At 46.3% G+C, this 26,557-nt stretch overlaps 2 protein-coding genes and 1 non-coding gene across 6 annotated transcripts; 2 read left to right on the top strand and 1 right to left on the bottom strand.

Moving 5' to 3' along the window:
* Window positions 1-201: 201 nt before the first annotated feature.
* Window positions 202-10,906, top strand: serpine3 (serpin peptidase inhibitor, clade E (nexin, plasminogen activator inhibitor type 1), member 3). Of its 3 annotated transcripts, XM_064310742.1 has the most exons (10): window positions 202-2,336; window positions 4,221-4,482; window positions 5,541-5,875; window positions 7,502-7,735; window positions 7,918-8,148; window positions 8,858-9,056; window positions 9,279-9,379; window positions 9,729-9,815; window positions 9,979-10,062; window positions 10,671-10,906. In XM_064310742.1, the coding sequence occupies exons 3-10, from the start codon at window positions 5,617-5,619 to the stop codon at window positions 10,718-10,720; spliced, it is 1,245 nt and encodes a 414-aa protein (XP_064166812.1). In that variant the 5' UTR covers window positions 202-2,336; window positions 4,221-4,482; window positions 5,541-5,616; the 3' UTR covers window positions 10,721-10,906. The 3 variants fall into 3 exon arrangements, with proteins under 3 accessions (XP_064166812.1, XP_064166811.1, XP_064166813.1); XM_064310741.1 differs by having other exon boundaries at window positions 202-4,482; XM_064310743.1 differs by having other exon boundaries at window positions 202-4,482; window positions 9,732-9,815.
* Window positions 4,924-5,036, top strand: trnal-caa (transfer RNA leucine (anticodon CAA)). Its single transcript has 2 exons — window positions 4,924-4,961; window positions 4,991-5,036. It is a non-coding gene; the product is annotated as a tRNA-Leu (tRNA).
* Window positions 10,907-12,563: 1,657 nt separating the features above from the next.
* On the bottom strand, window positions 12,564-25,749 carry ints6 (integrator complex subunit 6). Of its 2 annotated transcripts, XM_064310449.1 has the most exons (18): window positions 25,315-25,749; window positions 25,098-25,175; window positions 24,420-24,569; window positions 20,384-20,473; window positions 19,827-20,010; window positions 19,573-19,698; window positions 19,091-19,239; window positions 18,532-18,684; window positions 18,159-18,291; window positions 17,954-18,048; window positions 17,552-17,662; window positions 17,218-17,436; window positions 16,998-17,124; window positions 16,568-16,710; window positions 15,861-16,116; window positions 14,945-15,319; window positions 14,161-14,254; window positions 12,564-13,732 (listed from the first exon to the last, which is right to left on the bottom strand). In XM_064310449.1, exons 1-18 carry the CDS (start codon window positions 25,423-25,425, stop codon window positions 13,645-13,647), a joined length of 2,682 nt encoding a protein of 893 aa, XP_064166519.1. In that variant the 5' UTR covers window positions 25,426-25,749; the 3' UTR covers window positions 12,564-13,644. The 2 variants fall into 2 exon arrangements, with proteins under 2 accessions (XP_064166519.1, XP_064166521.1); XM_064310451.1 differs by lacking the exons at window positions 12,564-13,732; window positions 14,161-14,254; window positions 14,945-15,319; window positions 15,861-16,116 and adding an exon at window positions 16,408-16,433 and having other exon boundaries at window positions 16,516-16,710.
* Window positions 25,750-26,557: the final 808 nt, after the last annotated feature.

Genomic DNA, 26,557 nt, shown 5'->3' on the forward strand with positions numbered 1-26,557 from the left:
CCAGAGCGACTTACACAACTTTTTTACATAGCATTTTTACATTGTATCCATTTATACAGCTGGATATATACTGAAGCGATGTAGGTTAAGTACCTTGCTCAAGGGTACAACGGCAGGGTCCTTACCCGGGAATCGAACCTGCGACCTTTTGGTTACAAGGCCAGTTCCTTACCCACTGTGCTACACTCCGTCCTTTCACTACATTCAAATTGATCAAGACTGCAGTGACAGATATAGAGCCGGAGAACTGTACAGCATCCTGTCAGATACATTATCCTGTTATTTTCATTACTGTCACAGTATATTTTTAAAAAGAAAATTACATTTTTCCATATGAAAGAGGTTCATTCTTGGTGTAAATAATGAAGGAGAAACTGCTCTGAAATATTTATTTACTATAAGAAGTGATCAGAGAAGCCTGCACACCAGAATCCAGTTTGGAATTGAAACCACTGCAGTGAACAAAAGAATAATTTGTACGATAACTTGTGAAAGAATAGCCACGGAACTGATTCACTGTGATCCATCCACTCCCTCTGGTGGGGAAACAGGGAGAGTTGTTCCCTGAAATTGACATGTAGCCAATGTCTATGGAAGGTGTGCAATGCTACTTCCTATTGGTTTTAGATGATAAGCAGGCCTCAGCACAGCAATGTATGTTTTTTAAACATTAAATCTTAAATGTTGTATTTCTCAGATGGTGTAATAAAGCCTTTTTCCTATGAACGACTGCACAGTGCAGCAGGTTTAAAAAAAAAAAATTAAATTAGAACTGAAAATATTTTAGTGTATTTTATTTTTGTTTGTAATTTTTATTATTCGTTAGATTTAGGCATTCATCACATGCTCTTATCCAGAACGACTTGCATAAGCGCATATATACAGGTCTGGCCAATGAAATGTCCTAAGCTCAGTCACCACCAGTAGTAATGCTCAGTCTTATAACACAAGGTCAGTTTTCGTGGCAGGTGCAAGACAGAGATTGAAAATGTTGGGTTTTAAGAATCAAACAGTCCAAGTGGACGGAATCTTTTTATTTATTTATTTATTTATTCATTCATTCATTGTTTTTAGGCACACTTCTGTGCTACTGAAAGGCAGGGACTCTCCATTAAATATTTTAGTACATCGATGGGCACGACACCAGTTCTCTCACACTTTTTGGTTTTGGGAATGTTGCTGTAACTCAGCAGCAGATGGCGCTAAAACTCACATCCTTAGCCTGCCTGCTTTACCCTCACAACCTTTTCTTTACACTGCATTAGCCTACTATGAAACAGAGCTTTATGCTTGGTAACACATTCATAAGTGTTTTGGATTCTCTTTATTATGTTATTTTATGCACATATCACAGTCAGTTTCATGTGTACTACTTTGGAACCAAGTTGCATATCTGGTTAAAATGTAGGATAAAGATGGAGAACAGGATATAAAACTCAAATTAGGGTTTATGTGAGAAATTGGGAATCGTTAAACAGCTGGGCTTGTAACTCTTGTAAGTCTGTAGGTTCTGATCTGAGGGGCAGCACTACCATTCTGCCCTAGAGCAAGATTGTAGCCTGCTTTTCTGCATATATACAGCCACATAAACGGGTGCATGAAATAAAAAAATGCATTCTGTGTAAGTCACTCTGGAAACGGGCTTCTGATCGCCACGTAAATAATGTCACGTAATGTGAGCGGGACTTCTTCACATTCTCCTGTTCTTGAGCGGGAGCACCGCCCCTCCCCCCGCGGCGAGGGGGACGCGCATACCCGGGTTCCCGTGTGGCGTGACTGCGCTGACGGCGCCAGCGTCGCTGGGCTCTAATCCCGCCGCGTACCTGGCAGATCGCTGCAGCGCCGCCGGCTCACGTCGCTGCTGCGCTCTGCGTTCGGGGATCCGGGCTCGCGCTAATCCCGGCCCGCGGGGCCTCCCCTCTGGGGAAGTAGGGCACGGGAGGTCAGACGCAATAAACTACTCCCGATTTTATAAATATGAAATCAATGCACTGCCTCTGTGCTGCTTAAGCATTACTCCAATGCCTCTGTGCCTACTGTTTAATAATAGGAATTGCCTGGCAGATATCACGGCTTGGGTATGTTCATAAAATGGAATTATTTTATTTTTGGGAAGTATTCTATGTCCAGGTCTACAATTTCAAAATGTCTGCACATGCGTCACTAGTGACAGAATAACAATATTTTAAGGCATCTACTTTGCTGATAGATATGTACAACACTTTTCTTTGTCATTGTTTTATAGTGTGTTCCTCAGGCTCCTGTCTGTGCAGGCTTGGCCTGTGGGCTGTGGTGTGGAAAGAAGCAGCTGGTGACATCATATGCTTCAGAAGAGCGTGAGCTTGTCTGCACTCTCCTGCATTGACTGCATGCATGCCTGGAGTATGAGTGTATAAAAATATACAGCTTTGCATTCGACACTGAAGAGAAAATGGGGAGAAAAACATAAAAAATCTATCTATCGGTCAATTTATTAATCAATCTATCAATATTAAGTTACGACAAACAATATGCACAGTGACATGCAAATATTACATTTTCTTATTGTTAAATGAGCATAGCCAGCCTGCTTAGAAAGTATGTGATGACAAATTGGCAGAAACTAAGTTGGCTGAAGAAAAATATTTAAATAAAGGGGTTTGCAATCTGAATAGCAATGAGGACTAACATAACACTTCTGATTTACCTCTACAAGGGACTAAACAAATAAAGTAAAAAGGTTGAAGCCCAAGATTAAAGCTATGCAGGACTCAATATTTCACTCTAACTCATTTTAGAGGAAATCTCTGGGAAACCCCATCAAGCCAACAAGATTTTTAATTGGTTGGAATGATGGAGAAAGGGTCAGACTCTCTAAGCCTGGGTTCTCATTGGACAACTGCAGATTTCCACAGAGCAGTGCCCTGATTGGATGAAAGGTAGCACACATACTGTGACACCAAGGCTCAGGTCCATAAACATCTGGTGGTCTCCTCCTTGAGCCCTGGGAGACTTGTACGATTGAGACCAAATATGCTGCCTTCCTGAAATTAAAAAATCATATGGAGGTGTAGGAAAATTATATGAAATATGTTTAATAATCCTCACCTTGCTGACATAAATTGAGGTTCCAACTGAGAAACTACATCAAATGTATAATCTCTTTACTGAGGGTTAAACTGTACTCTTATTTTGATTTTCTAAAAGAATTTCAGAATCAAGTCTTCTGACTTTTCTTTTTTTTCTGTGGTAACCCTCTAACAAATGAAAACAGTCGCTTACTTAGCCAGAAATTCTGACTATTGTTTATGTTCAATTACTGTGACATTTCTCCCACTTAAGTCCTGAAATATTGCATGCCTTTTGATGGAACATTGGTGTAGAAGAATGTGCAGTCTATTGATGTGTCAAAAGAATGCGCTGCCAATTAGCATGACCTATTAATGCAGAGAATCCAATGGGACAATGCAGGCAAATACCTTTATCCTGCCAGTCATGCTCTCTTCAAAGTTTATCATGGGAAAATAACACATTTTCTCTTTTTAGAATTTATTGACATGGCAACTCCAATTAAGAGCATTGGGCTTGCTTGCTTTGAAGATGCACATCAAAGGCATGCCAAATGTTTTTTGACAGCCGAAATATCTGTGCACATTTTAACTAGACACACAGAAATTGCATTGTGTTATTAAAATAATTGACATGTAGTTATTTTCTTATAGTTTAGGACTAATCAATTGTGTGTGCACCTTTCAAGCATGTTCAAAAATAATGGCAACAGACCTAGTTATTCTACCACTACTCTACTACTACTACTACCACTACCTATACTACCACCAGCAATTTAGTGGTGATGCAAATTTAAAAAGAAACATTTGGATAGAAACCACTAATTAAAATTTAAGTTTAACAGCAAGAAATGAATGCTAATCTAAGATATAATTGATTTCAAAATGTGGACTGCTTTGTCAAACTGTTGAAGCATTTATCCATAAAGGTTTTATAATGATTGTCTGGAGGCCTATACTTTAGGTGTCTCAGATGACTTTGGACTCTTGACAACAAAAGGGCGAGTGTATTGTGAACTAATGAATGTGTCTCCCTGTCTCTGTCTGTCCAAATCTGTGCGGCTCGTTTCATGCGCCAGACATGTGTGTGTGCGCGCGCGCGTGTGGCTTTTCCCACCCCGGTCCCGGATTTGCTGGTCAGTGACATGCCTCTCTCCGCCTGGCGCTTTATAGCTCCAGCCGGCAGGAATTCTGATCAAGTGGTACGGACATCGCCGACAGAGAGTGCAAACACGTATCGTCCCCTTTAAACACAGTCTTATGACTGAACAGACCGCAATCAGCCAGAAGTTGGGGACAGCATACGGTGCAACTACTTGGCCAAGGAGGATACTATAGCAAGCAAGCGCTCCGTGACGGGCCAGACAGCGACCAAGAGCGAACTGAGCTGCCCTCTCACTACTTCGGTGGGTGAGATAACCCGCTATTTCAATTGGTGAGTAGCTGATCAGAACTGCGGACTTTCGACTTAAGCGGCAGTAATAATTGACGTGTAGGCTGCACATCTTCTACGCGTTGTAGAAAATAAAATATTGCAGTTATAAATTAACTACCCATTTATAAAAATAGTGGATGCATGCAAAGATGACAATTGTCGTGATGTTAAATTGTGACATTGCTTTCTTTGTTCAGAACATTAAATGTTTTTAAAAAATATATATAGCGTTTTTACTGTAATAAAATCAAAGCAAGTGAACGATGTATCATTTTCACAGCTGATTCAATTAGAACAATTCGATATCATATATGTAATTAATACTGCTACATTCACTTTCACTTGAATATAGTTTTAGCAAACCAATTTATTTATGAACGTTAATAGGTACATTCGAATGTTGGTTCCGGCTATATATTAACAAAATTTTAGATGAGGCATGTCAGGATGGCCGAGTGGTCTAAGGCGCCAGACTCAAGGTTAATGACCTTACCCCGTCAGTGGAGTATTCTGGTCTCCGAATGGAGGCGTGGGTTCGAATCCCACTTCTGACATGGCTTTTGGGTGCATAATGGACAGGGGATTTGGCTTTCTTTAGCTGCCTTTGTACCCTTTGAGCAAGGTACTTAAATCAGAATTAAGTAAACATCAATCAGTATAAAGGGTTGAAAGCTGTGCCATTCACTCTATATAAACGTGGAAAAAAAAAAAGACCCTAACTGCACACCTTTACTCACAAGTCAAAGTTCATTCTCCCAACGGATGTATCAGTTACTGCAGGTAGAGTGCGGAAAATAGGGAACATCAGAATTATGCGCATACCGTGATGTGCATCGTACACACACTGAAAACACAATTCGTTTTGCAATCGTTGACACATTTTAGCTGGCAATAAATGCCAGTTTTGGGCATTTGGCTCCACTTTGCTTTCTACTGCCCAGAGAATGCAACAGATTACCTTTTTCTAGATTAAACTAGAACCAGTGGTTTCCAGGTGCAGAGACTAGCACTGAGCGATGGTGCTGTTATTAATGTCCCAATTCCCCTTTGCGTTGCAGTGAGCCCCAGTTCTGCGGTCACTGCTACACCCGTCCATTCTCCCAGGCAGGTCTGCCCCCGGTCCCCCATGCTGTCATGTGTCGCTTGTTGATGACCTCACTCTTCCTCTGCCTCTGGTTGGTGGAGAATGGGCAGGGGAGTCTGGGGGAAACTCTGGAGGAGCTGCACACAGAGTTCGCTGTCGGCCTCTTCCAAACCCTCACAGAGACTGAGAACAACTCCAACCTGATCGTATCTCCAGCCAGTGTATCCATGTCACTGGGGCTGCTGCAGTTCGGGGCACGGGGCAATACCCTGTCCCAGCTGGAGGGGGCACTGAGGTACAACTCCAATGGTAAGGCTACTACAATCATGCACACTGTTAGTACTAGTACCACCACCAGGACTACTACATCACATTCTATTAGTACTAGTTCTTTTACTGCTACTGCTTTTTCCAATTATATTATTACTTCTATTATTAGTACTGACAGTGTTGTTTCAGTCCTTGGTTTTTAAGGAAGGCGGCAGGTAGTATTTTGTGATGTAATCACACCTGGCTCTGTGCACCCTAAGACCTTTAGTTTGCACTTGTGCTAAGGAGGAGGCGGTGGGTGATTTGGAAAGCAGTGTGCCGGCCTGGTACTGCAGAGTCGTGCCAGGCCCCTCGAACCCGGGGAGCAGAGTGGTGTCTGGAGCCCTAATGCCTCCCCCCGTAATCTCATTATTCCACTGGTAATGCTGAGAAACTCCGTGGTCAAGAGGCCAAACGTAACGCAGCACAAACACTCAGCCAAGCTGCTGGCAGTGGGCCTCTTCCCCCACCCTTCTGCAGATGATGAGCTTTGGAGCTTGTGGGGTTTAAATGTTACAGGAAACCCCAGAGAATGAATTTGGGATCACTACTCTCTCTCTTTTGGGAGAGAGAGAGGGGGGGGGGAGAGAGAGAGAAAGATATGCTTCCATCTACAGATAGCGTAGAGTTAGAGATAGAGATAGTCTCAGACAGACAGACAGTGCCAAGGTAAGGAACTGAAGCCCTGTCTACACGGGGTGATTTGTATATAGGTTGAAAGAGTTCTTTTAGGTGTTCAGTTTTTTGTATTAAACAAATAGACACCAGAAGATAATTCCTGCGCTGATAACACATAAATTCTACAATCTGTTGTGTCATTCTGCCAAACAAGACCTTACTAAAAATCACTAAATCACTTGGGCCACTTAATGAGGGAGGAGTGAGCTATTTTTGTGAAGACCCCTGAGAGGGTCTCTCAGTCTGTTACCTGATCTCAGGATGCCACAGAGAGAGAGAGAGAGAGAGAAGAAGGGAGAGGAAGAGATTGAGAGGCAGAGGGAGAGGAGGGCTAGATGAGTGAGAATGAAGTCATCCACTGATTAGAGCCCTAACCGGTTTTGAGGGCTGTGCAATTACAGTCTGAATGAGAGCTCCGGGTTTAGAATAAGGTGAGTGATGCCCTTGAGATTTGGACTGGCTTTCCACGGGCACCTCAAATGAAGACATGCAGTAATCAAGGAGACCTACTGCTGGTGCAATTTATAAAGACTGAGTTCAATTAAACACAGGAGTCTGAAAGTAAAGAGGAAATTAAGGACTGTACCTGGCCTTGAGGCCTTTGCATGGCTCAGTGTTCAACCATAGCTACTCTAATGTGACATTTATGAGTGTGTGTTTTGAGCATGCCCTGTTAAATGAGTTGGAATGATGCAGTTTTCACACTTTTGCAACCTTTCATTTAACACCTGTCCCTTGTAATCCAAATCTATATCCTGAGTTATGTTCTAAAAATGTTTTACAATTGTGAAAAATTGTTTGTTAATTGTGCTATACAATAGCAAGGATTGCTTGACTGATTAATTTATTTATGTAACTGACTGAGCGGACTACGTTCCAGCTTTCAAATAAGAATTTGTGTTGTTTCCATTGTGCTCTCTCTGACCAATCACTGCTCTGTTGTCCTAGAGATGCGGATGCAAGACTTCCTGCAGCAGGTCGAGGGGGACTCCAGGAACTCTACTCAGGCTTTGAGGGTGCAGCTGGCCTGCGCCCTCTTTGTTCAGAGTGGCATGCAGCTCTCCCAGGAGTTTACCCAGCATGCATCAGCCTGGGCCAACAGCAGTGTGGTGCACACCAACTTCAGCCAGCCCAACCACACTCGAGGACAGGTGGAACAGTGGGTCCGCAGCCGTGGTAACGGTGAGGAGCACTAGTGAATAATACCCGCCCCCCCCCCAATAAAAAACACCCATCCATCTGACACACTGATCACTCTGACACACACACACACACACACACACACACCCCACCTACTTATCTACCTACCTGCCTACTGTACCTACTTCCTGACTGTAACTCCCCGCTGGTCCTTCCTCCTGCAGGCGACGCCCACGCGCTCCTGGCCGGGGAGGAGCTGGCGGGATTGGTGGAGGCGCAGGGTGGCCCCTCCCTGTGGGGTCAGACGCAGATGGCTCTAGTCAGCAGTGTGGCTTTCAGGGGAACCTGGCAGAGGCAGTTCCTTTTCGCCGAGACTCGAACCCTTCCGTTCACCCTCTCCGACGGCACCACCATCAAAGTGCCCATGATGTACCAGGCCTCAGAGGTCAAATTTGGTAAATAAACTGTACAGTATATTCTTAATTTCCCACTGCACAGGAGCCTTTCAGCATCTGTGTCAGTGTGATTCAGTGTCACTGAGCTTACTGGTTTAATCGGGTGATTAGAAACAAGTATATGTCAGGTTTATAAAAGAAACATAAAGAACTACTTAAGTTCTGGAATCATTTGTCCTTAAACTTCCCTTTTATTCACAAACAGTTTGGTTTAGAGTCACTTTTTTGACAATCACATAGCTTCCCAAACGGCATTTGTGAAGAGAAAATGGAAACTTAATATTATACAGTTTGAGATCTGAAATATACCCGTTTAAGCACATCTAGTCCCTGCAGACATAACTTTGTTACTGGGCACAGTGTGACTCATTCACCGTCTGTGCGTTGCAGGCAGCAGATAGTGCCATTGTGCTGTAACCCTGCACACTTCAACAGCTCAGAATTATATCAATCTATCTGCAGATGCATAACAGTTTTGAGATGTCAGACTTGATCATTTTAAAGTCTAAGATCGCAGCATTATGTCATTGCATCTCAGAATAAATGTTTTGTTTGAAATAGAAATTTCGGGCATGAAATGCTTTTGTATAGAATGCGAATAGGCAACAGAGGACATGTTAAGAACTCATTTTTTATGAGTGAGTCAGAACCCTGTAACTGTAAATGCTGGACCTGCTCCTCTGACTGTGTTCATGTGTGACCTCCGCAGGTCAGTTCCGCACGCTCACAGATCACAGGTACACAGTGGTGGAGCTGTCCTACCTGGGCGACTCCCTCAGCCTGATGGTGGCGCTGCCGAGCGAGCGAAAGGTGCCCCTGGCTCACCTGGAGACGCAGCTCACCCCCCGCGCCATGGCGCTCTGGGCCGGCGGCCTGCGCAGGACCAAGATGGACGTCTTTCTGCCTCGGTGAGAAGCGCTCAGGAGAAACCCAGGAAATCACACAGACAGAATTATTTGATATTATTTACTGAAGCAACTCAGTGTATTTCTGTTTATTAGTACCCCAATTGAGATTTTAACCTGCAAGCTCTGAGTTACACGGCAGCCCCTCAGCAACAAAACGATAGACAAAGGTTTCTTATCTGCATGGAACAATGCGCTAGATGCTAAGTACATGATTTCTTGCAGGTTCAAGATCCAGAACAGATTCAACCTGAAGTCCATGCTGCTCTCTCTGGGCATCTCTGACATATTTGATCCTATGGCTGCAGACTTTGGTGGAATCTCAGGTAAACACTGCTGTCTTTTTTTTTACCTGATTAACAGGGATGTGATGCATCCCTAATGACAAGCATTCTGATCCTTTCGGTTTCACCCTAGCACAACACACAGTCTAAGACCCAGAAAGGTGAAAGCCTCCACTCAATCATTAAGGAGAGATAAAGCTTATCTGCGAACATGTCCCAAACCTGCTGTCAGTTCCCGTGCCACTCTGCTCCACTTTGGTCAGAGCCTGTACCCCTGGGAGTTCCCCACTGGCCTGCCTGTGCACCAGGCATGATGGCTAAAGGGGTCTCAGTGAATTTGGGGGACAGTATGAAAGAAGTGTGACTCTATGTACCCTTACCTGTCTCCCAGCAGAAGATGGCCTGTATGTGTCTGAAGCCATTCACGAAGCCAAAATAGAGGTGACTGAAGAGGGAACCAAGGCAGCAGCCGCTACAGGTAAACCCTGCAGACAGGTAGCCTGTATGAAGCAGCTGTTAGCCTCCTGCACCAGACCCTCCCCTCACACCCTCACCCCCCAAAACCGGTAATTCTGTCACTGTATCGTTTATCAACCCTGAGGTTCACTCTGTTCCGGATGATTCCTTTCCCCCCTTGGCAGCGATGGTGTTACTGAAAAGGTCACGCGCTCCTGTGTTCAAGGCAGACCGGCCATTCCTCTTCCTCCTGCGAGAGGCCAGCACAGGTATGGAGGGAGCCATGTTACCGTCATACAGCAGGTGCTCTTCTACGGCCACAAAGGGCAAGAGCATATTCAAATCAGACCTGGGTCTAGGCATTTAGAACATAGAAGCTGGCAAAATTGGGAAATGCTGAGTGAAAAAAGGATGAAAAAATGAGTTTTTACCTCACTTACTTTTAGTTTCTCTGTAAAGCGTTTTTGTGACAGTTCTCGGTAAAAAAAAAAACCCTTTATTATACATTGAATTGAATTAATTGTAAAGCATATTCACGTGATTTAAAATTGCAGTTCATTAGAGATTTTGTTAATATATCACAGGTGCGTATATGACACAGATACGCCACTTTAAAACAATATTTTTCCCCATCTGTTATTTTTTTTCATGAATCAAGCGTTAAGCACAACTTGGGAAATTATGTTACGATAACGTTTCAGTTTAAATCCAAGAACATTTCTTTTATAAACGAGGCTCCCAGTCTTGGTTGTGACCATAGCAGATCACTCAGAAGGGCCTTTGGCTGTGAGAGTTTATGCCTGCTGGCAGATGCAAATACAGGATTAATCTGTTTAAAATTCAGAATGTTAAAGGTCCTTCCCCATCTGCCCCGCAGGTTCAGTGCTATTCATGGGGCGAGTGATGAACCCAGCGGTGCTAGTATGAGCCTGGTGATCCTCCCCACCCCCCGTCACCCCAAGCCCCATCCCAGCACCTCCCCCCCCCAACAGGGAGCTGCCCGCTGATGATATTTATTGGGGGCGGTCTGGAGACTCCGCGGCTCCTGCTTCAACAAGAGGGACAATATTATTGTACATATCTGTAAATAAAATTTGAATACATTCTTTTTCATTTGAAGCGTGGCATATTTTTTGTTGCAGGTTTTGCTTTGCCTTCGTCGGTGAATCACACTGTGGGGGTGGCAGCAGGGGTGTGGCTAGCACAACTGCTCTAGAGCTTCAGGTACTAGTAGCTGTGGAGCAGAAGGTGGCTTATGTAGTGATGTAGAAGGCTTAAAAGCTACTTAAATGCATCAACTCCTGTCCATAAGGTCTAAAGGGCAATCTTACATTTACACATTAGGGAATGCCTTCAGGATTTGGCAGGGTCATTAATGTCCCCCACTGCTTTAATGCCAAATGATTCTTAATATACCTGCTTGTGGCATTCGGTCCGCCTGAGAGGTGGATTGGTCTCAGCTGCGCCGGCTGGTGGAGAGAGCACACACACCTGGGTTGCGTTAGCTAATCAGCCCAGGTGCATAAAGGTGTGCTGCTCTCCACAGTTTGGGGCAGAGACTGGGAGCTAACACTGAGAGCGAGTGGCTTTATTTGAGTTTCGATTAATTTCAGTTTTGTTTCTTTTAAAAACACGGAGAAAAGTAACTGCCACTGAAAAGTAGGAGGAGCTGGTCTGCTGGAAAGCAGTCCAGCTACAGAGCGGGGAACTAAAAAGTTGCTGCTCTGTTTTACTTTTGTCTTTATTTTAGTTAATTGTTTTTGCCTAGAACCCGTGAGGGGGAAGGGTGAAGGGTGAAGGCGGCACTTATTTTATTTCATGTTTGTGTGAGTGCGTGCTCTCTCTCTCTCTCTCCATGCAACAGGCAATGGTGTTCACTGGCACTGCCAAATATCCCTCCCAGGGGTGTCACACTGGCATGTGAGTTTTGTGCCAGAACCTGGGAGGGAGCGGTCTCCGCCTAAGCCAAATTAGCCTGAATTCTCGGGTTGGAGGTGTGGCATTCGGTCCGCCGGAGAGGCGGATTGGTCTCCGCTGCCCCAGCTGGTGGAGAGAGCAAACGCACCTGGGCTGCGTTAGCTAATCAGCTCAGGTGCTTAAAGGTGCACTGCTCTCCACAGTTCAGGGCTGAGACTGGGAGCTAACACAGAGTGCAGTTATGATTGGTTTCATTTTTGTTTGAGCACAAAAGAAAAGCGGGTTGGCGGTGCGCGGGGAAGTGGTCGTGTGGTTTTACTTTCTTTTAGCTTGTTTTAGTTTGTTTTTTCCCGGAACTCCTGAGGGGGAAGGGTGGAGAGGGTCGTTTATTTGATTTCATGTTTGTGTGGGCGCTTGCGCTCTCTCTCTCTGCAACAGACAACTGTGTTCCTCGGCATTGCCGCATCTCCCTCCCAGGGGTGTCTCGCTTGGCGTGTGACACTACTGTACCAAATTAACTTTACATTTGAATACTTAGGTTTTTTTTTTTTTTTTACAACTGATGGCACGCAGTATTCCATGAACTGAAATCACACATTCAGTCATCTGTATTACGGACAAAAGCAAAAAACAGATTTCAGGGTTTGCACTTCCTGCAGGTTTAGAATTACTTCACCAGCAGCACTTTAAGCAAACTGTGCCATAACAACGAACACTACAACAGAACAAGAAGCCATAGCATCCACATCCACTGATCCAGAGGTGAAACTGGTTTCTCTCTTATGTATGTATCCAGAAACAATCAAATTTGTTAAGTGATCCCTCCCTTTCCAGAAAAGAGACACTGAAAAGGTTAAACAGAAAATGAGAGGCTACTCATCTTTTATTTCCATCAGCCATTCACAGTGTAAAATAGAAACTTTGTTCAATGAAACTTTTACAAAAAGGAATTTTTATTTACTCATAAATAGTTCTCAAATTTGACTATTTACATCATATACACATCATATTCAAAATACTTTCTTTTTGTAGTACATTTCTGAAAGTTCCTAAATAAGGACAAGTATGGCAAAATATTTGGTCCTCATGAGAAGGGGGGGGGGGGCAGGTTAGAGGGAGAAGGGAGTTCTCAAATATTTGGCAAAGACAATGTAAGAAACCAAGGCAGACCAGCCATGGAATCAAAAGCATGTAAACCGCCTGTTATTGTACTGCCAGCTTAATGTGGCACAGCTGCAAGCCTGGATGTCACTCAGCCCCCCCCACCCCTTATTTTTTTGCACACAGACCTACATACAGTTTTAACATTGTACTGTTCAAATGGTAGTTTTCCGCAGGGGAGGTGAGAGGAGTGTTAAGGTCATTGACTCTCATGCTTTTTCGCCCAAACAACTCACATGAAATGCCAGTTTCCTGAGAAATTCACAGGAACAAATTAAGATTCACTTTAGACATAAAAAAAACTAGACTAAACAAAACAAAACAAAAGAAAAACAGTAAATGCCTAAAGCACCTCCATCTTAAATCAGTTACAGAAGGATTTCTGTTCGGTCAAGTATGAACTGAACAAATGAACACTTAAAATAAATCAAACTGAAGTAGGAGTTTCGAATGGATAGTAAACAGCTAGCTCCTCCCACACTCTGAGTGAAGGATGGCTTCCTGTCTGCTGTTTGTCCTCCCTCTCAGTCCAACCCCCCAAAAGAGAGAGATTACAGCAGTGAGGATTCTCCTCCTGTCAGTCACCATCTTTATCCAGGTGGTACGCCCCTGAACACAGAGCCAATCACAGGGCGAGGCCCACTGTGCACCCCTCCGCCCCAAGACTGCTCCAGACACATAAACAAGTGCCGCATAAACAAATGCGCGCACACACACAGTGCGTCAGTCCAGATGCTTCCTGAATGGCCTGCAGACCAGGACAGGGGACTGGGTCAGTCCAACTGGTTAAAGTGATTGGTCCGCATGTGGAGCTCCTCCAGGAAGTTCTCCAGTTGCTCGATCAGGACCCGCCTCTTAAACCTGCAGATGGGGGGGGAGAGAAGAGGGGCATTTCAATTCCTTTTTAAAGGCTGAAGAGCTACACCTGCAGCTTCCAGCCACACCTTCACAAGCCAGGGACAGGAAACCAGCCAGCAAGCCCATCAAACCAAAGCTAGTAGGTAGATCTAGCAGATAGAGGTGGATGTTTTTAAAACTAAATACCCAGCTTTATAAATGAGTGATAAAATTAAAAGCGCATGAATCTGGAAAAGCCAAAAGGCAACAGGATAAACAGCTGTCTGCATATAAAACAAACTGTACAACTGTACAGAATTAACGTAGATCAGCATAAGATGGGGAGCGTTGCACAGTGCAGTAAGGAACGGGAGATTTTGGCAAGGTGGCGATTAGGACCGTTCAGCCACGAGAGCCCGTTTCCTCATCAGCCCGGAGTTCTCAGGCCCTACCTGGCAGCCTCCCTGATGATGTTCTGCAGGAATATGAGCCGCGTATCCAGGCTTCCCTGGACTTGGTTCAGGAAATGGAAGATGCTTTCAAAGCCTGCAAAATGGAGGCAGTTTAAAGAAAACATCATTTTCCCCTGTGGAACAGTCTTAATCGGGCACGAACATAGTGAACTGAAATAAATAACAGGCACAGGAGCCAGGAGAGCAAACCCCACTTTCAGAGGGCTGCGTGTGATTGGCCGGCTCAGCCACTGCTGCGGATGGCAGTTTTTCAGCTTTACTGGCCTTTTAAAAAGCAATGCCTGTGTGGCCATGTGTGTCTCGCCTTGCAATACATATGGCTGTGGCAGCCCTGTGGAGGAGCGTTCTCCTATGCAGCTTCACACAGCAGGATCCCAGCATCCGCTGAGTGGCTGTAATGCAACGTAATGATCATGATTGCATCAATGGGATAAGTGCTTCCACAATGTGCTTTTTGGCCTTGATGCCCTCAAATCTAATTTTGGCCGTACTGTCTTCCGAATTAGCCTTGGTCCTCTATGACATTTTTGCTTTGCCAAGGCCAACGTACCCTTGACTTAAAAAATGAAATTGTAGACCTGTGATCTGATGAGTAGGTAGTGTAAGTCATCTTGCTCACTTAAAGGCATCGAACAGATTCACCTTTCAAAACATGGCTGAATGTTAGGACTGCCCCTCTCTCAAACACGGCCCAACATTAGGACTGCCTCTAAAACATGGCCGAATGTTGGGATTGGCGGGTGGACTGGCCCTTGGTACGTACGTCGGCCGGGCTTCCTGATCTCCTTGGTGATGAGCACCCTGAGCTCAGTGTTGCGCTGCTGGCTCTCCAAGTCCCGCAGTTTCTTCAGCTGACCAGCAGAGGGCCGGAGGAGCGCGTCCTCAGGCCCAAACTTCCTGTCCTCGCTGTCCCCAGGCAGACCCACTCTGCCGTGCAGCCGGCCCCAACTCCCCTCCTCCTCTTCCTCCTCCTCCTCCTCCTCCTGGTTCAAGCGGCTCATGTGCTCTCCTGGGGCCCTGCACGGCGAGCCCTCGTCCCCCAGGTAAGCTCCAGGCTCGGAGGCCCTCTCAGGGTTGTAGTGGTTCCCCATGTGGTTCCCAAAAACGCCATCCAGCTCATTATGGTTGCCTTCAGAAGCTAAAGGAGGGACAATCACAAACATGGTGTTCACCCTGTATTCCTGTAAAGGGTCTTTATGTCTGTGTCTCCGTAAACTAAAGCAGTATTCCATCAAAAATGAACTGAATCCAGCGTAACCCGAACACACCAGTACAGAGCAACGATACGTCAGTGGTTAGGGTACAGGTGTCTTGTAACTCAAGTTGCAGGTTTGATTCCCTGGAGGAACACTGTCATTGTACCCTTAACCTTATTTACTTCAGCAAAGAGTCACCCAAGCATTGAACTTTATAATTGGAAAGAATGTAAAAACCTAAATGGTGTGTCAGCCTGGATAAGTGAGTCAGCTATGCACTAATGTACTGTGAAAATAATGTCATATGCTTGCCTGACATTTTTAGAGTAGAGTATGCAAACAGAACCGCGACATTTGACAACCGGGTGCTATACGATTAGTATATATGTTTGTGGAAGACTGACCAAACGGAGACAAACCCGTGGTATCTATGGTGAACAGAGGACCTCCTGTTCTGACACTATGGTAAATCAGACGACCCACCTGCGAGGGCGGTCGTTGGGCTGGAGCCGTTGGCCGGAGCGGGGTAAGGGGGCGTGGCCGGGAGCAGGGGCCCGTTGGGGCCGTTGGGGGCGTGGCTGTTCAGGACCGGGGGCGTGTAAGAGCGCCCAGGGCGCAGCAGGGGGGACATGCAGCGCCGCCTCTTGGGGGCGCCGCCGTGCAGGCTGGGGTCCCCCGGACGCTTGCTCTTGTTCTGGGGGCCGGACACAAACTCGTCCGCCTCGTCGATCATCATGCCCTGAGGACAGAGCAGACCAATCAGGAGACATCTCTCAACAAAGGGTGTCACACAACTTCATTCATAAAATAACTACCCTCTGCCTCAGCCCCAGGTCTATAAAATGGTCAATATTCCACAGCTTTATCCACCGCCCCCCACAGGCTGAGTACAGCGGCTATTAGACATTACAGTGCTCATCTATACTAGACCATGTTACCATTCAGTACAACATACATATTTAACAATTACAGGGTCACAATATTACCAGCAATGTGTAAGCCAGAAATGGTTAATTTTATCCAGTTTGTATTATATTTTTATTATTTACATTAAAACTAAAATATATATTTTTTTAAATATCATACTGTAAACATTTTTCAGACCCCTGGTGTCTGCTGACCATACCTGCCCTGACACACCACTGACCAATCAGAGCAGCTCTTAAAAGCAAACTTAAGAGAAGGGGAACCTTCTTGTCCAGTTTGAAGGGGTTTCCAAAAGTGTGCAGGCGTTTGGGCTGGTCGGCTTCGGCCTCTCTCAGCGGCTGCGGGCTGTGTTTCAGGAAGTCCTGGTAGTTTCCCATCTGAGCGATGGGGACGCTGTGCAGCTGGTCTGCAGACGAGAGCGCAGAGACTGAAAACCACGCCACACAGGCAAACGGCCGAAATGTGTAACATATAACGCATGTGTGTAGTGCTTCAGCTACTTCCACAGCAGAGGACTGGAGACCTGGGGGAGGAGGGAAGGGAGGGGAGAAGGGAAAGGGGGAGCGAGAGAGGAGGGGAGAAGGGAAGGGAGGGGAGAGAGGAGGGGAGAAGGGAAAGGGGGAGGGGAGAAGGGAAGGGGAGAAGGGAAGGGAGGGGAGAGAGAGCGTAGCGGGCGTTTCCCGTGCGGAGCACCTTCGTCCTGGGCTCGCAGGAAGCTCCCCGCTGCTCTCAGCAGGTTCCTCCTCATGCGGCTCAGCTGCTCCATCAGGTGCCTTCTGGGAATGTCGTAGGCGTTCCGGAAACTCTGCGGCTTCAGGCTCTGCGGGGGGGGAGAGACGGCACCACAGCCCGATGACTCACCGACCGACCGAACGACTGACCGACACACGCATGCAGAGGCGTGCCCGCTCACCTTGTTGAGCGAGGCAAGGTGAAATCCAGCGAACTCCTTGGGGTTGAGCTCTAGCGGGCAGACGACGGGTCCATCTCCCATGATGCTTTGCAGCAGCTGCGTGAAGTCCTTGCGCTGGGCGAGGGAGACGCCACCGGAGCGGGAGCGGACCTTAATCCCCGCCTCCGGGACCAGCGCCTTCCCCACCGACGCCAGAACCCGCTCCGCCTCCAGCTTAGTCTGCAAGCACACAGCAAGCAAGACTGAAACAGGACCAGGGACGCAAGCACAACCTCAACCAGGCCTAACTGCAGGGCTGTCTCACAGGTGTGAGTGTGAGTGACAGGCGCTGTACCTGCTGGCTGAGCTTCTTCAGGTAGGACACCACGGTGTAGCTCATGCCGTACTCCATGTTATCGGCCAGCAGGTTGGGGGCTCCCATCGACCTCAGCGCCTTCCGCAGGGGCTGCGGACAGGAAACAGCCCTGACTCACTTCTGGAACTTTCTCTCATGCAAACAAACACTTTCTCTCACAAAGCATTTCCAAGGATGTGATTTTTCCCTCATTAGTGAGGAAATACTGGCTTGCTTAAAGAGGCATTTGCTGTGCCCCAGTCTGAGAATTCACTTGCTGGATAACCTCATTCAGGGCTGCGATTTGTCCCAAACCACCAGGGATCTGGAGTCTTCACACTCGAGGAGAATGTGAAGACGCTCAGCCTAAACATGCTCTACCGCCCGGCCCTGCCAGCTCACCCCAATGTAGTATGGGGGCATCGTCTTCAGGTAGTTCTCAAAGGACTGCCGCCATTTTACAGTGGGCTTGAACTTGTGAACTCTGAGCAAGTCGTCTGAAATGGTAAAAAAAAAACAAAAAACAACAACAACAAATAAGCCACACCAATGAGAAAGAGCTCAATCCTGGCCTCTGCAGAGGGCCGTGGGGAGGGGGGGCACTCACCCAGGAGGGGCAGCAGGACTGGGTAGTTGTAAGGCATGACAAACAGGTTGACACAGGTGAGGGCGGTGCTGGCTTTCAGATAGCCGAAGGGCTGGCCCAGGTCACTGTACTTCGCACTGTTACACACAAACACCTGGAGGCAGGAACAAAGAGGGAGTTACACACAAACACACCTGGAGACAGGTAGAGAGTTACACACAAACACACCTGGAGACAGGTAGAGAGAGTGTTACACACAAACACACCTGGTACAGGTAGAGGGAGACTTGCACACAAACACACCTGGATACAGGCAGAGAGAAAGGGGTTGGGTCAGTGGGGCGGAGCAGGGTATGGGGAGGGGCGAGACAGGGCAGGGCAGGGCAGGGCGTACCTGCCAGCAGGTGTGAGGAGACTTCCTCTCCAGGATGTACTGGGTGAGAGGCGAGGGCTCCAGCTCGTACTTGTCAAAGGGAAGCTTGTCTATGACCATGGGCTCCGCGTCCACACAGGAGAAACACACCTGGGGGTGGGCCGAGCGGGGGGGCTGCAGAGAGGAGCGAGAGCTCATCAACGGAGAGGAGAGGAGACGCACCCGCGCACACACACCGATAAGCAGATACCTACCCGCACACACACACACTGATACGCAGATACGTACCCACACACACACACTGATACGCAGATACGTACCCACACACACACACTGATACGCAGATACGTACCCACACACACACACTGATACGCAGATACGTACCCGCACACACACACTGATACGCAGATATGTACCCACACACACACACTGATACGCAGATACGTACCCGCACACACACACTGATACGAACGCACACACACACACAATGTCTACACCCCACCACACACCCCACACCATTTGTAACAAATGTACAAATGAACAGCTCCCCCGCACCCTCAACTCCCTTGTGGGACCTCACCAGCGTGGGAGAATTCTGGTCGGGCCAAAAGGCCTCCGGGATTGGCCAGTGCCCAAGGGGGACCCCGGTCTTGGGATTGGGGCGCACATAGATGAGCTTGTGGCTGTTGTGCCAGGGCTGGGAACCTGCCTTCACTTCTGGGGGGCCATCTGGAATGAGGGAGGGGGGCTGGTCTCTCAAAATGAGCATTTCAGCGTGTATTCGGGTTGCAGTCTGTAAAGTGGGCCGTCACCTACACCCGACTGACTGAACAGCAAAACTGTGACAGAATCCCGTAGGTTGATGGCTACTGAAATCCAATATCTGCTGTGGGAATAGAAAGCTTTTACAAAATAAATAAACAAAACCATAACTGCAGCCTACACGGGGTCTCCAGGATTTTGGTGCCCTGTTGCATGTGCAGTCCTGAATGGGCACAGGAGACCCTTAAGCCTCCAGTCGGCTGTACCTCCAGTGACGAGAAGGCCAGATGCAGCATTTACCTTCCACAGGTGCGGGGTCGGGCCCAGTCTTCTCAAAATGAATCACCACCCCGCTCTGGATCTTCTGCACCAGAGACTCCAAACACTGATTGAGCATTCGCTGGGAGAAAACACTGTAGGACCGGCCTGGGGAGGAGAGGGAGAGAGAGAGAGAGAGAGAGGGAGGGAGTGAGGGAGAGACAGAGGGAGAGAGGGAGAAAGTGCGCACAGACACCTCAAAGCCCCATTCTGCTCACGGCGCTGGCGAAACGCACCTCCAGTGACCTCACACATGGGAGTGATGGCGGAGTAGTCTGGCGGGACGCCCCCCAGGGGTTCAGGGCCCGGCAGGGCGTGGCCCGGGACGCGCAGCACCAGGGCGAACAGGCGCTGGTCCCAGCGGAACGGCTCCTTGGTCAGCTCACTGCCTGGGAGGGGCGTGGTCAATGGCAGGTGCAGCTGGGGGGAGGGGGCAGAGTCAAAACCTTTACAGAACCACCCTCTTCCCTCACATTCACATTTATGCAGTGGTCCTCAATCCTGGTCCTAGAAAGCCACAGGGCTGAATTTTGTTGTTACTTGGTACTTGAGTACCATAGCAACTGATAAATTAAAACAGTTGATTACGCAGCTAGCTCAGGTTACCTGGTTTCCTAGGTCTGAATCAGGAATCTTAATGAAGTATTTCACTAGTCATTAGTCATTGACAACTGTAACACTTTAGCCAATTAGAACCAATGTTTAAGGCAACCATTTTATTGTGCAGTGAGCCCAGAGTCCTCACACAGGCTGCTACAGGAAGTGAACTACATCTCCCAAGATCTCCTCTGACCTCATCCTGCACCCCACTGGTGCTGGTCAGCTTGCTTCCATCAGTGATGGTTATGATAATGGAGGGATCCAGGAAGAATGGATTTCTGCCCTGCAGGGGAAGAGAGAGAACAGTCACACACACAGACACACAGAGACACACACACACAGAGCAGGAGACATACATGCTGGAAATGCACCTCAGTCTTTAATTACAGCCCCTGTAGGCACTGGAGATGAAACCCCAAATGAGTCACAGGGAAGTAATGAGCTTCTTTTCATTCCGATTTACATACACGTACACTTACACACATCTGAATGTCTTCAGCGCAATTTGTCACAAGGTTAATGAGTTAATTTCCCTCAACACTGAGGATCCTCTCTCACAAATCCGTTAAAGGGAGGGTGAAACACAGCTAATGGGATTACTGACAGGACAGGCAGAATCAGGCCCAGGAATTACACTGTAAAAATGCAACTCAATCATTAAGAGGAGATCTGCCAGCGGGGTAAGATTTCTTAATAATGACACATTAGCAAAAATCCTGCTACTTTCTGGATCTTAAAAGCAGAATCACAAGAGTAACTCTTTAACATTCATGTGTATTTTTACAGTGGGGAGAGAAACACAGACTGACAGAGAGAGCCTTTAAGCAGACACAGCCTCACCAGAACGAGCAGAACAACCCCGCTCTGCATTTCCCATGTTCCGAGCAGCACTCACACAGAGCAGCAGAGGTCCCTGTGGGACCCCCCCGCCCATCTACCATGCACAGCTCACATCCCAGCACAAACCGCTCGAAGCACGAGCAGCTGAACCACAGGAGAGGAGCAGCACGTAGGAACACACACCAGGCCAAGGACACCGTTTCCCACAATGCAGCACCGGCACTAACCGTATCAAATTCATATCAGTATCTCAGATAAAGGCACATAGAATGTGGGCCTTACAGTAAAAGCAAATTGGGAAATAAATTATTTAGCCAAGAGCCAGTTATGTCAAGATATGCTGGCAAGTATCCATGGCAACCCTAACTTCATATTTTAAAATGAAACTTGCATTCAGGTCAATAGCTGAGGCAACAAAAAAAAACAGCCATCCTAAAGTTAAGAGTAATAAGGAAACATTTAAAGCAAGCATGAAAACTTGCAACTCCCAGTGGTTTAATTTTAAAGGTATCCACAGTTCCATGAAAAGGATAACATGTTATCAGGTCCATGCATTCACTGAAGTCACTGTCAGTTTTAGAAAGTCGGGAACAAGATTAGGTAGAGATCTGGATGATACTTTTCTGTCTGGGACAAGGCACACCACATGGTCTGAAAGAGGTGCCCTTCCATTTGAGGCAGGTGCTTAACTAGGCCACACAGCAAAAATATGCATTAATGGTGGCACAGGTTCACACTCAACAGCTTGTGCTAAAAACATTAGCCCCAGGGTTAAAAAAAAAGCGCTCTTAGATGCAGTAGAGTTGTGGCATACAGCCCCCCCCCCCCCCAAATTAAGCTCATTTCTATTAACAACAACAGTAAATATGACAATATCAGGGTTGCCAATGAAAATAATCTGTTTCTGTGGAAAAGCCAACAATCCAATCAATATTTTTGACATATAGACAAAAACACTCCAGAAGTGATCAGTCATGTGCCACTCAATGTCAGAGTTCTTATATTTTAGTCCCTTCATCAAAACACTGCACACAAAAAACAACGAATCATGTAAAAAGCTTGAGAATGACACCCTATGGCACCCTGCCCTCTACTAGCCATACAGGGTGGCTGTATGACAGAACAGCAGCCAGGGAAAGCTGGATGTTGGATGTGCAGTTCACCGGTTCATAAATCCGTTTTGACAGGGCCATTTCACAGCTTTGTCCTTGGCATGTCAAATACACTTGCTCTCTCCGATTCCTTTTTGAATACCAATAGACTTTCTTCATGAAAATGGACAAATTATTGTATAAAATACAGTGCATTACCCCATTGTAGAGAACCACCCTTGACGGCTTCCACAGCACAAAAGGGACAATTTAACTCCCTCGACAAGTTCAGTTTTACCACTGCAACCTCCAGCAGCATTTCCCTCTGTGTGTCCCCAACAAGCCAGGGCCCACACCTGGCAACACGGAGAGAGGGAGGCCACGCCACAATACCCACCACTGGGGCAGGAGCAGAAACGCCCCCCCTCTCTGCCACCATCCCCTGGGCCTGTGACAGCTCTGCCAGGCTCCGCCGGTCCCCGCAGTGAGAAACCACGCCCTGCCACAGCCATGGCGGCTGCAATAATGAGACTGCAGAGGGAGTAGTACGGGGGCAGGTTCAGCTCCAGGCTCTGACTGCAGGGTACACAGCCTGGCCCACAAGTGCAGGTAATACCACCTGCGCTCCAGTGCTTATGCCTCAAGTGCTGTGTCTTTGTTTGTGTACAAGCGTAGGTTTGTGTGCGCTGTGAGCAAGCTGCGTTTCTTGTGCGAGTTTTAGGGGTGTGTGGTTTAATACACATTTAGCCTGGGTTTTGAGTGCATTTGTGCATGTATTATTAGTGTTTCTGGGTTTCTGCACATTTTGTTAACACTTTTGTGGCTTTATTTGCGTGTGTTTTTTGGATCAGAGAAATCTGTAGACAAAGAATAGGAAATAGAAATGATTCCTGAACGACCAGAAGAGCATGGCCGTACCACCTCATCCCCCATACTGTCCACAATCATGCCTTTACAACAGCCATGTCATTCCACTGAGGTTTCACAATTTCACAACCTGAATAGGATAAACTGAATGTGAACGGACACCAACGCGGTTGTGCCAATTGACCTCAGAAGATTATTTTAGCGATCAGGACCTGCTACTGTTCAGTGATGGAGCTGCAGGTGGTGCTGCAGCACACGCAGGAAACCGCTCAAAGCCCCGTCCGCTCTCACCCACAACGCTGTCCACAGAGAGGCCAGCATCGACAAACCATTACTGGCACAACACTCTGCCAGCAAATGCAAAGAGTAAAGCAGGAAAAAAAAACACCAAAACAAAAAAAATCTATGACCACGCTCTCCCCTGTCCACTTCCAGAATACAACAGACAAAACAACCAGACAAAGCTTCAGTTTGTGCCACCATTTCCTCAGGGATTGTAACCACTACCAACACACCTTTTAAATACAGCCAATATAAGCGCACCCACTGCCTCCTAGCCTCTCTCTGGCTTTTGGACCGGCAGGGTGTCAAGGAGAACTACGGGTACGCAAGTAAAATACGGAGGAGGCAGAAGGGCTCTGCTTCGCCACCCACGCCTTCCTCATCTTAAACGTCACCATTTTACCCTCCATCTCCACAGGAAACATCCGGCAGGACAACATAAATAAATCCCCCCACACATCCTCCACTCCCTTACTGTACTTCAGGATGTGCAGTTCTATGAGTTTCTCACAGTGGGAATGGAACTACACAATTACACCTCCGTGCGTAAGAAACCGCCAACACCTCTGTCAGTCTTGAATGTGCTTTTTTATGTGAGGGTTTTTTTATAGAAGGCTGGTGAACAGTCTGCAGTGCAAGAGTCACTCAGGGACCTCATCATCTCAAATTAAAGACCAAAAGAAGCCTAACAGGAACAAACCTTTTTCAGTTATGGATTTTCAAGATGGTGATACACAAGGAAGGAGCAGTCTCTCAGGTCAAACAGACATAACAAAATGCAAAAAAAATAAAAATAAAAATAAATAAATAAATATATATATATACGTGTGTATGTGTGTGTGTGTGTGTGTGTATATATATATATATATATATGTGTGTGTGTGTGTGTTCTACGTAGTGCCAAATACTTTGTAAGAAGTGTGTGCGAGTGTGCAAGATTGCAACGGGGCTACAAAAATACAGGAAACACACATTTGCATCCTGAAATGTGTGTACAGTTATATCAGTGGGGGGAGGGGGTTGTCCATAGATTCCAAGTGTTTTTGACAAGGTGCAAGTGTGTGATGCTTGAAAGACTGATTTTAAGGGGATATTGGATGGGAAGGGTGTGTCCTTAGAAGTTTAACTTCAACTCTATATACAACATACCTGTCCATAGTTGTCTATCCCAGAAACTAATCTATTGAGATTGAGCAAATCAAAAGCTGTCCTTAAGGACTGGCCAACACTTGTGAGTCCAACTGCTTGAAGGTTCTTCAGTTCTGTCATGAATGTGGCATGATTTTCCTTCCAGCCAGCCTAAAGAAAGCGGCAGGCAAGTTATTACGGTCGTCATTGATTACAATGAAGTGGCATTGTCATTTAAATGGACATTACTCTAACACGCATTGGCAAAACATATGTGGTTACTACTTTTTAAAAGATTGCAGTGAAACAAACTTCAGTAACTCTTTTATATAATCTGGCATGGCTATAGCTTAGTTGATTAAATTCACTCTTACGTTTGGCTCAAACTGTTATAGAGTAGCTTGGAAATGACACGCGAGCCACTAGACAGTTAGGCGAACTGTCAAAATTCTGTCAAATGTCAAACTGTGCTCTCAATTGCGCCTCTTAGCTTCTCTAACTTGACACTATTTGTTAAATATATATATATCACCCATAGTTCATTGCTGCGCATTGGAACAAAATGTCGGCCATGTTTCAGAAGAGATACGAGCTCCTGTAACGATTTCATATAAATCTCATCAATGGGACCTGCGAACTACATGGGAACGCTAGCGGTCTAGCAAAAAGATGATTTGGATTTGGAAAAAAACAAGTTACCTTGATTCCGTGGGGAGCGTCCTCGAAAGAAACCAACATGTACCTGTCCCCGCGGCTCGCTGGATCTCTAGCTCTGAGCTGTGAAAAAATGCAAAAATAAGAAGTGATCGTGGTGCTAATTTATAGCAGGAATATAACGGCGAGACACACCAAAACGGCCCAATCTCTTGTGAGGCTCAGATCGTTTTGTGCGAAGTCTCTCCCGGGGTTACAGTACCTTCATAAAAGTCTCAACAGCGCCTTTTGCAATGTCCAGATAGGTAGTGCCCAGATGGGTGCGCTGGTTCATTGAAGCGGACGTGTCTATCAGAAAAAGTAACACGGGCATTGTGTTGGTGGTGACACGTTCAGCATGGGCTTAGTGTCAGTACAACCTGCCAAAGTAAAAAAAATCTTTTGTTCCCTTCCTGCCGATAAAATAATAATGTGGCTAGCGAGATAGCTTAGCTGTCTTACACATTTTGTAAAAAGTGTAAGAATAGTGAATATAGATGTCTTTCTTTCTTAATTATCTAAAATAAACCTTACACCTTGGGGAAGGTTACTAGTTTACGAGGGATATTTGATGTTTTGTTATTCTATAAGTTCAATAAAAAACAAAGTGTTACAACCCCTCCGTACTTTCTCCCCTGCCCTCCCTCTACTAACGCTTCTGTCAGTCCACTCACTGGTTTTAAGCCCAGCTCGAGAGTTGGTACCGCCTCCCAAGCGGCTTTTGAGAACCACGTGTCTACAGATTCTTTCACCGATTGGCCGATCAACGCTACGCGATTGGCATATCCAAGTAAGTTGGGAACTGTGAAATGGTAGTACGCATGCTTCAGTTAAATTCGGTAGGAATGTAAAAGAAAAAACGCCGACAAGCGCATGCGGTGTACGTCCAGTGCAAATCACAATAGAAGAATGTCTTGCTTCTGTTAGTATTGTGCAATCACAAATAACGTATGTATTATGTTTTTACATGCTGGAACATAGGTGAAGCTGTGGCTAACTACCTAACCACATAAATCGACGGTCTGACTCCCACCTCGATCTGGCAATTATTAAATGTAATGTTATGTTAGATAGCTTGGCAGCAATGAAGTGCTGGATAGTCATCCGATTATCTCTTCCTGGTATCAAATACGTCCGTTTACATATCTGTAATATGTCGGGGTTATTAACTAGGTCAGTTAGCAGGCAAAGTCGTCTGAACTTGCTGTTTAAGTGTTCTTGAATGATGTGCATCCTTTGTGTCGAAAGAAAGCAGCTAGCTGCAGCAGATATCAAGCATTATGAATCTTCAGGACTGTACGTCAATTAGCAGCAACGCGAAATCGTCGGCCTAATAATTGAAAAATATATATATCAGGACATTCGATTTGATTGCCGTTTTGATTTGTTTTTAAATATAGCTGCTACACCAAGCTGCCTTCAGAATTTGAAACGCAGCCCTATTGTATTACAAAAATGTAGGCTAC

This window comes from Anguilla rostrata, chromosome 15 (assembly GCF_018555375.3).
Source record: "Anguilla rostrata isolate EN2019 chromosome 15, ASM1855537v3, whole genome shotgun sequence".
NCBI lineage: Eukaryota > Metazoa > Chordata > Actinopteri > Anguilliformes > Anguillidae > Anguilla > Anguilla rostrata.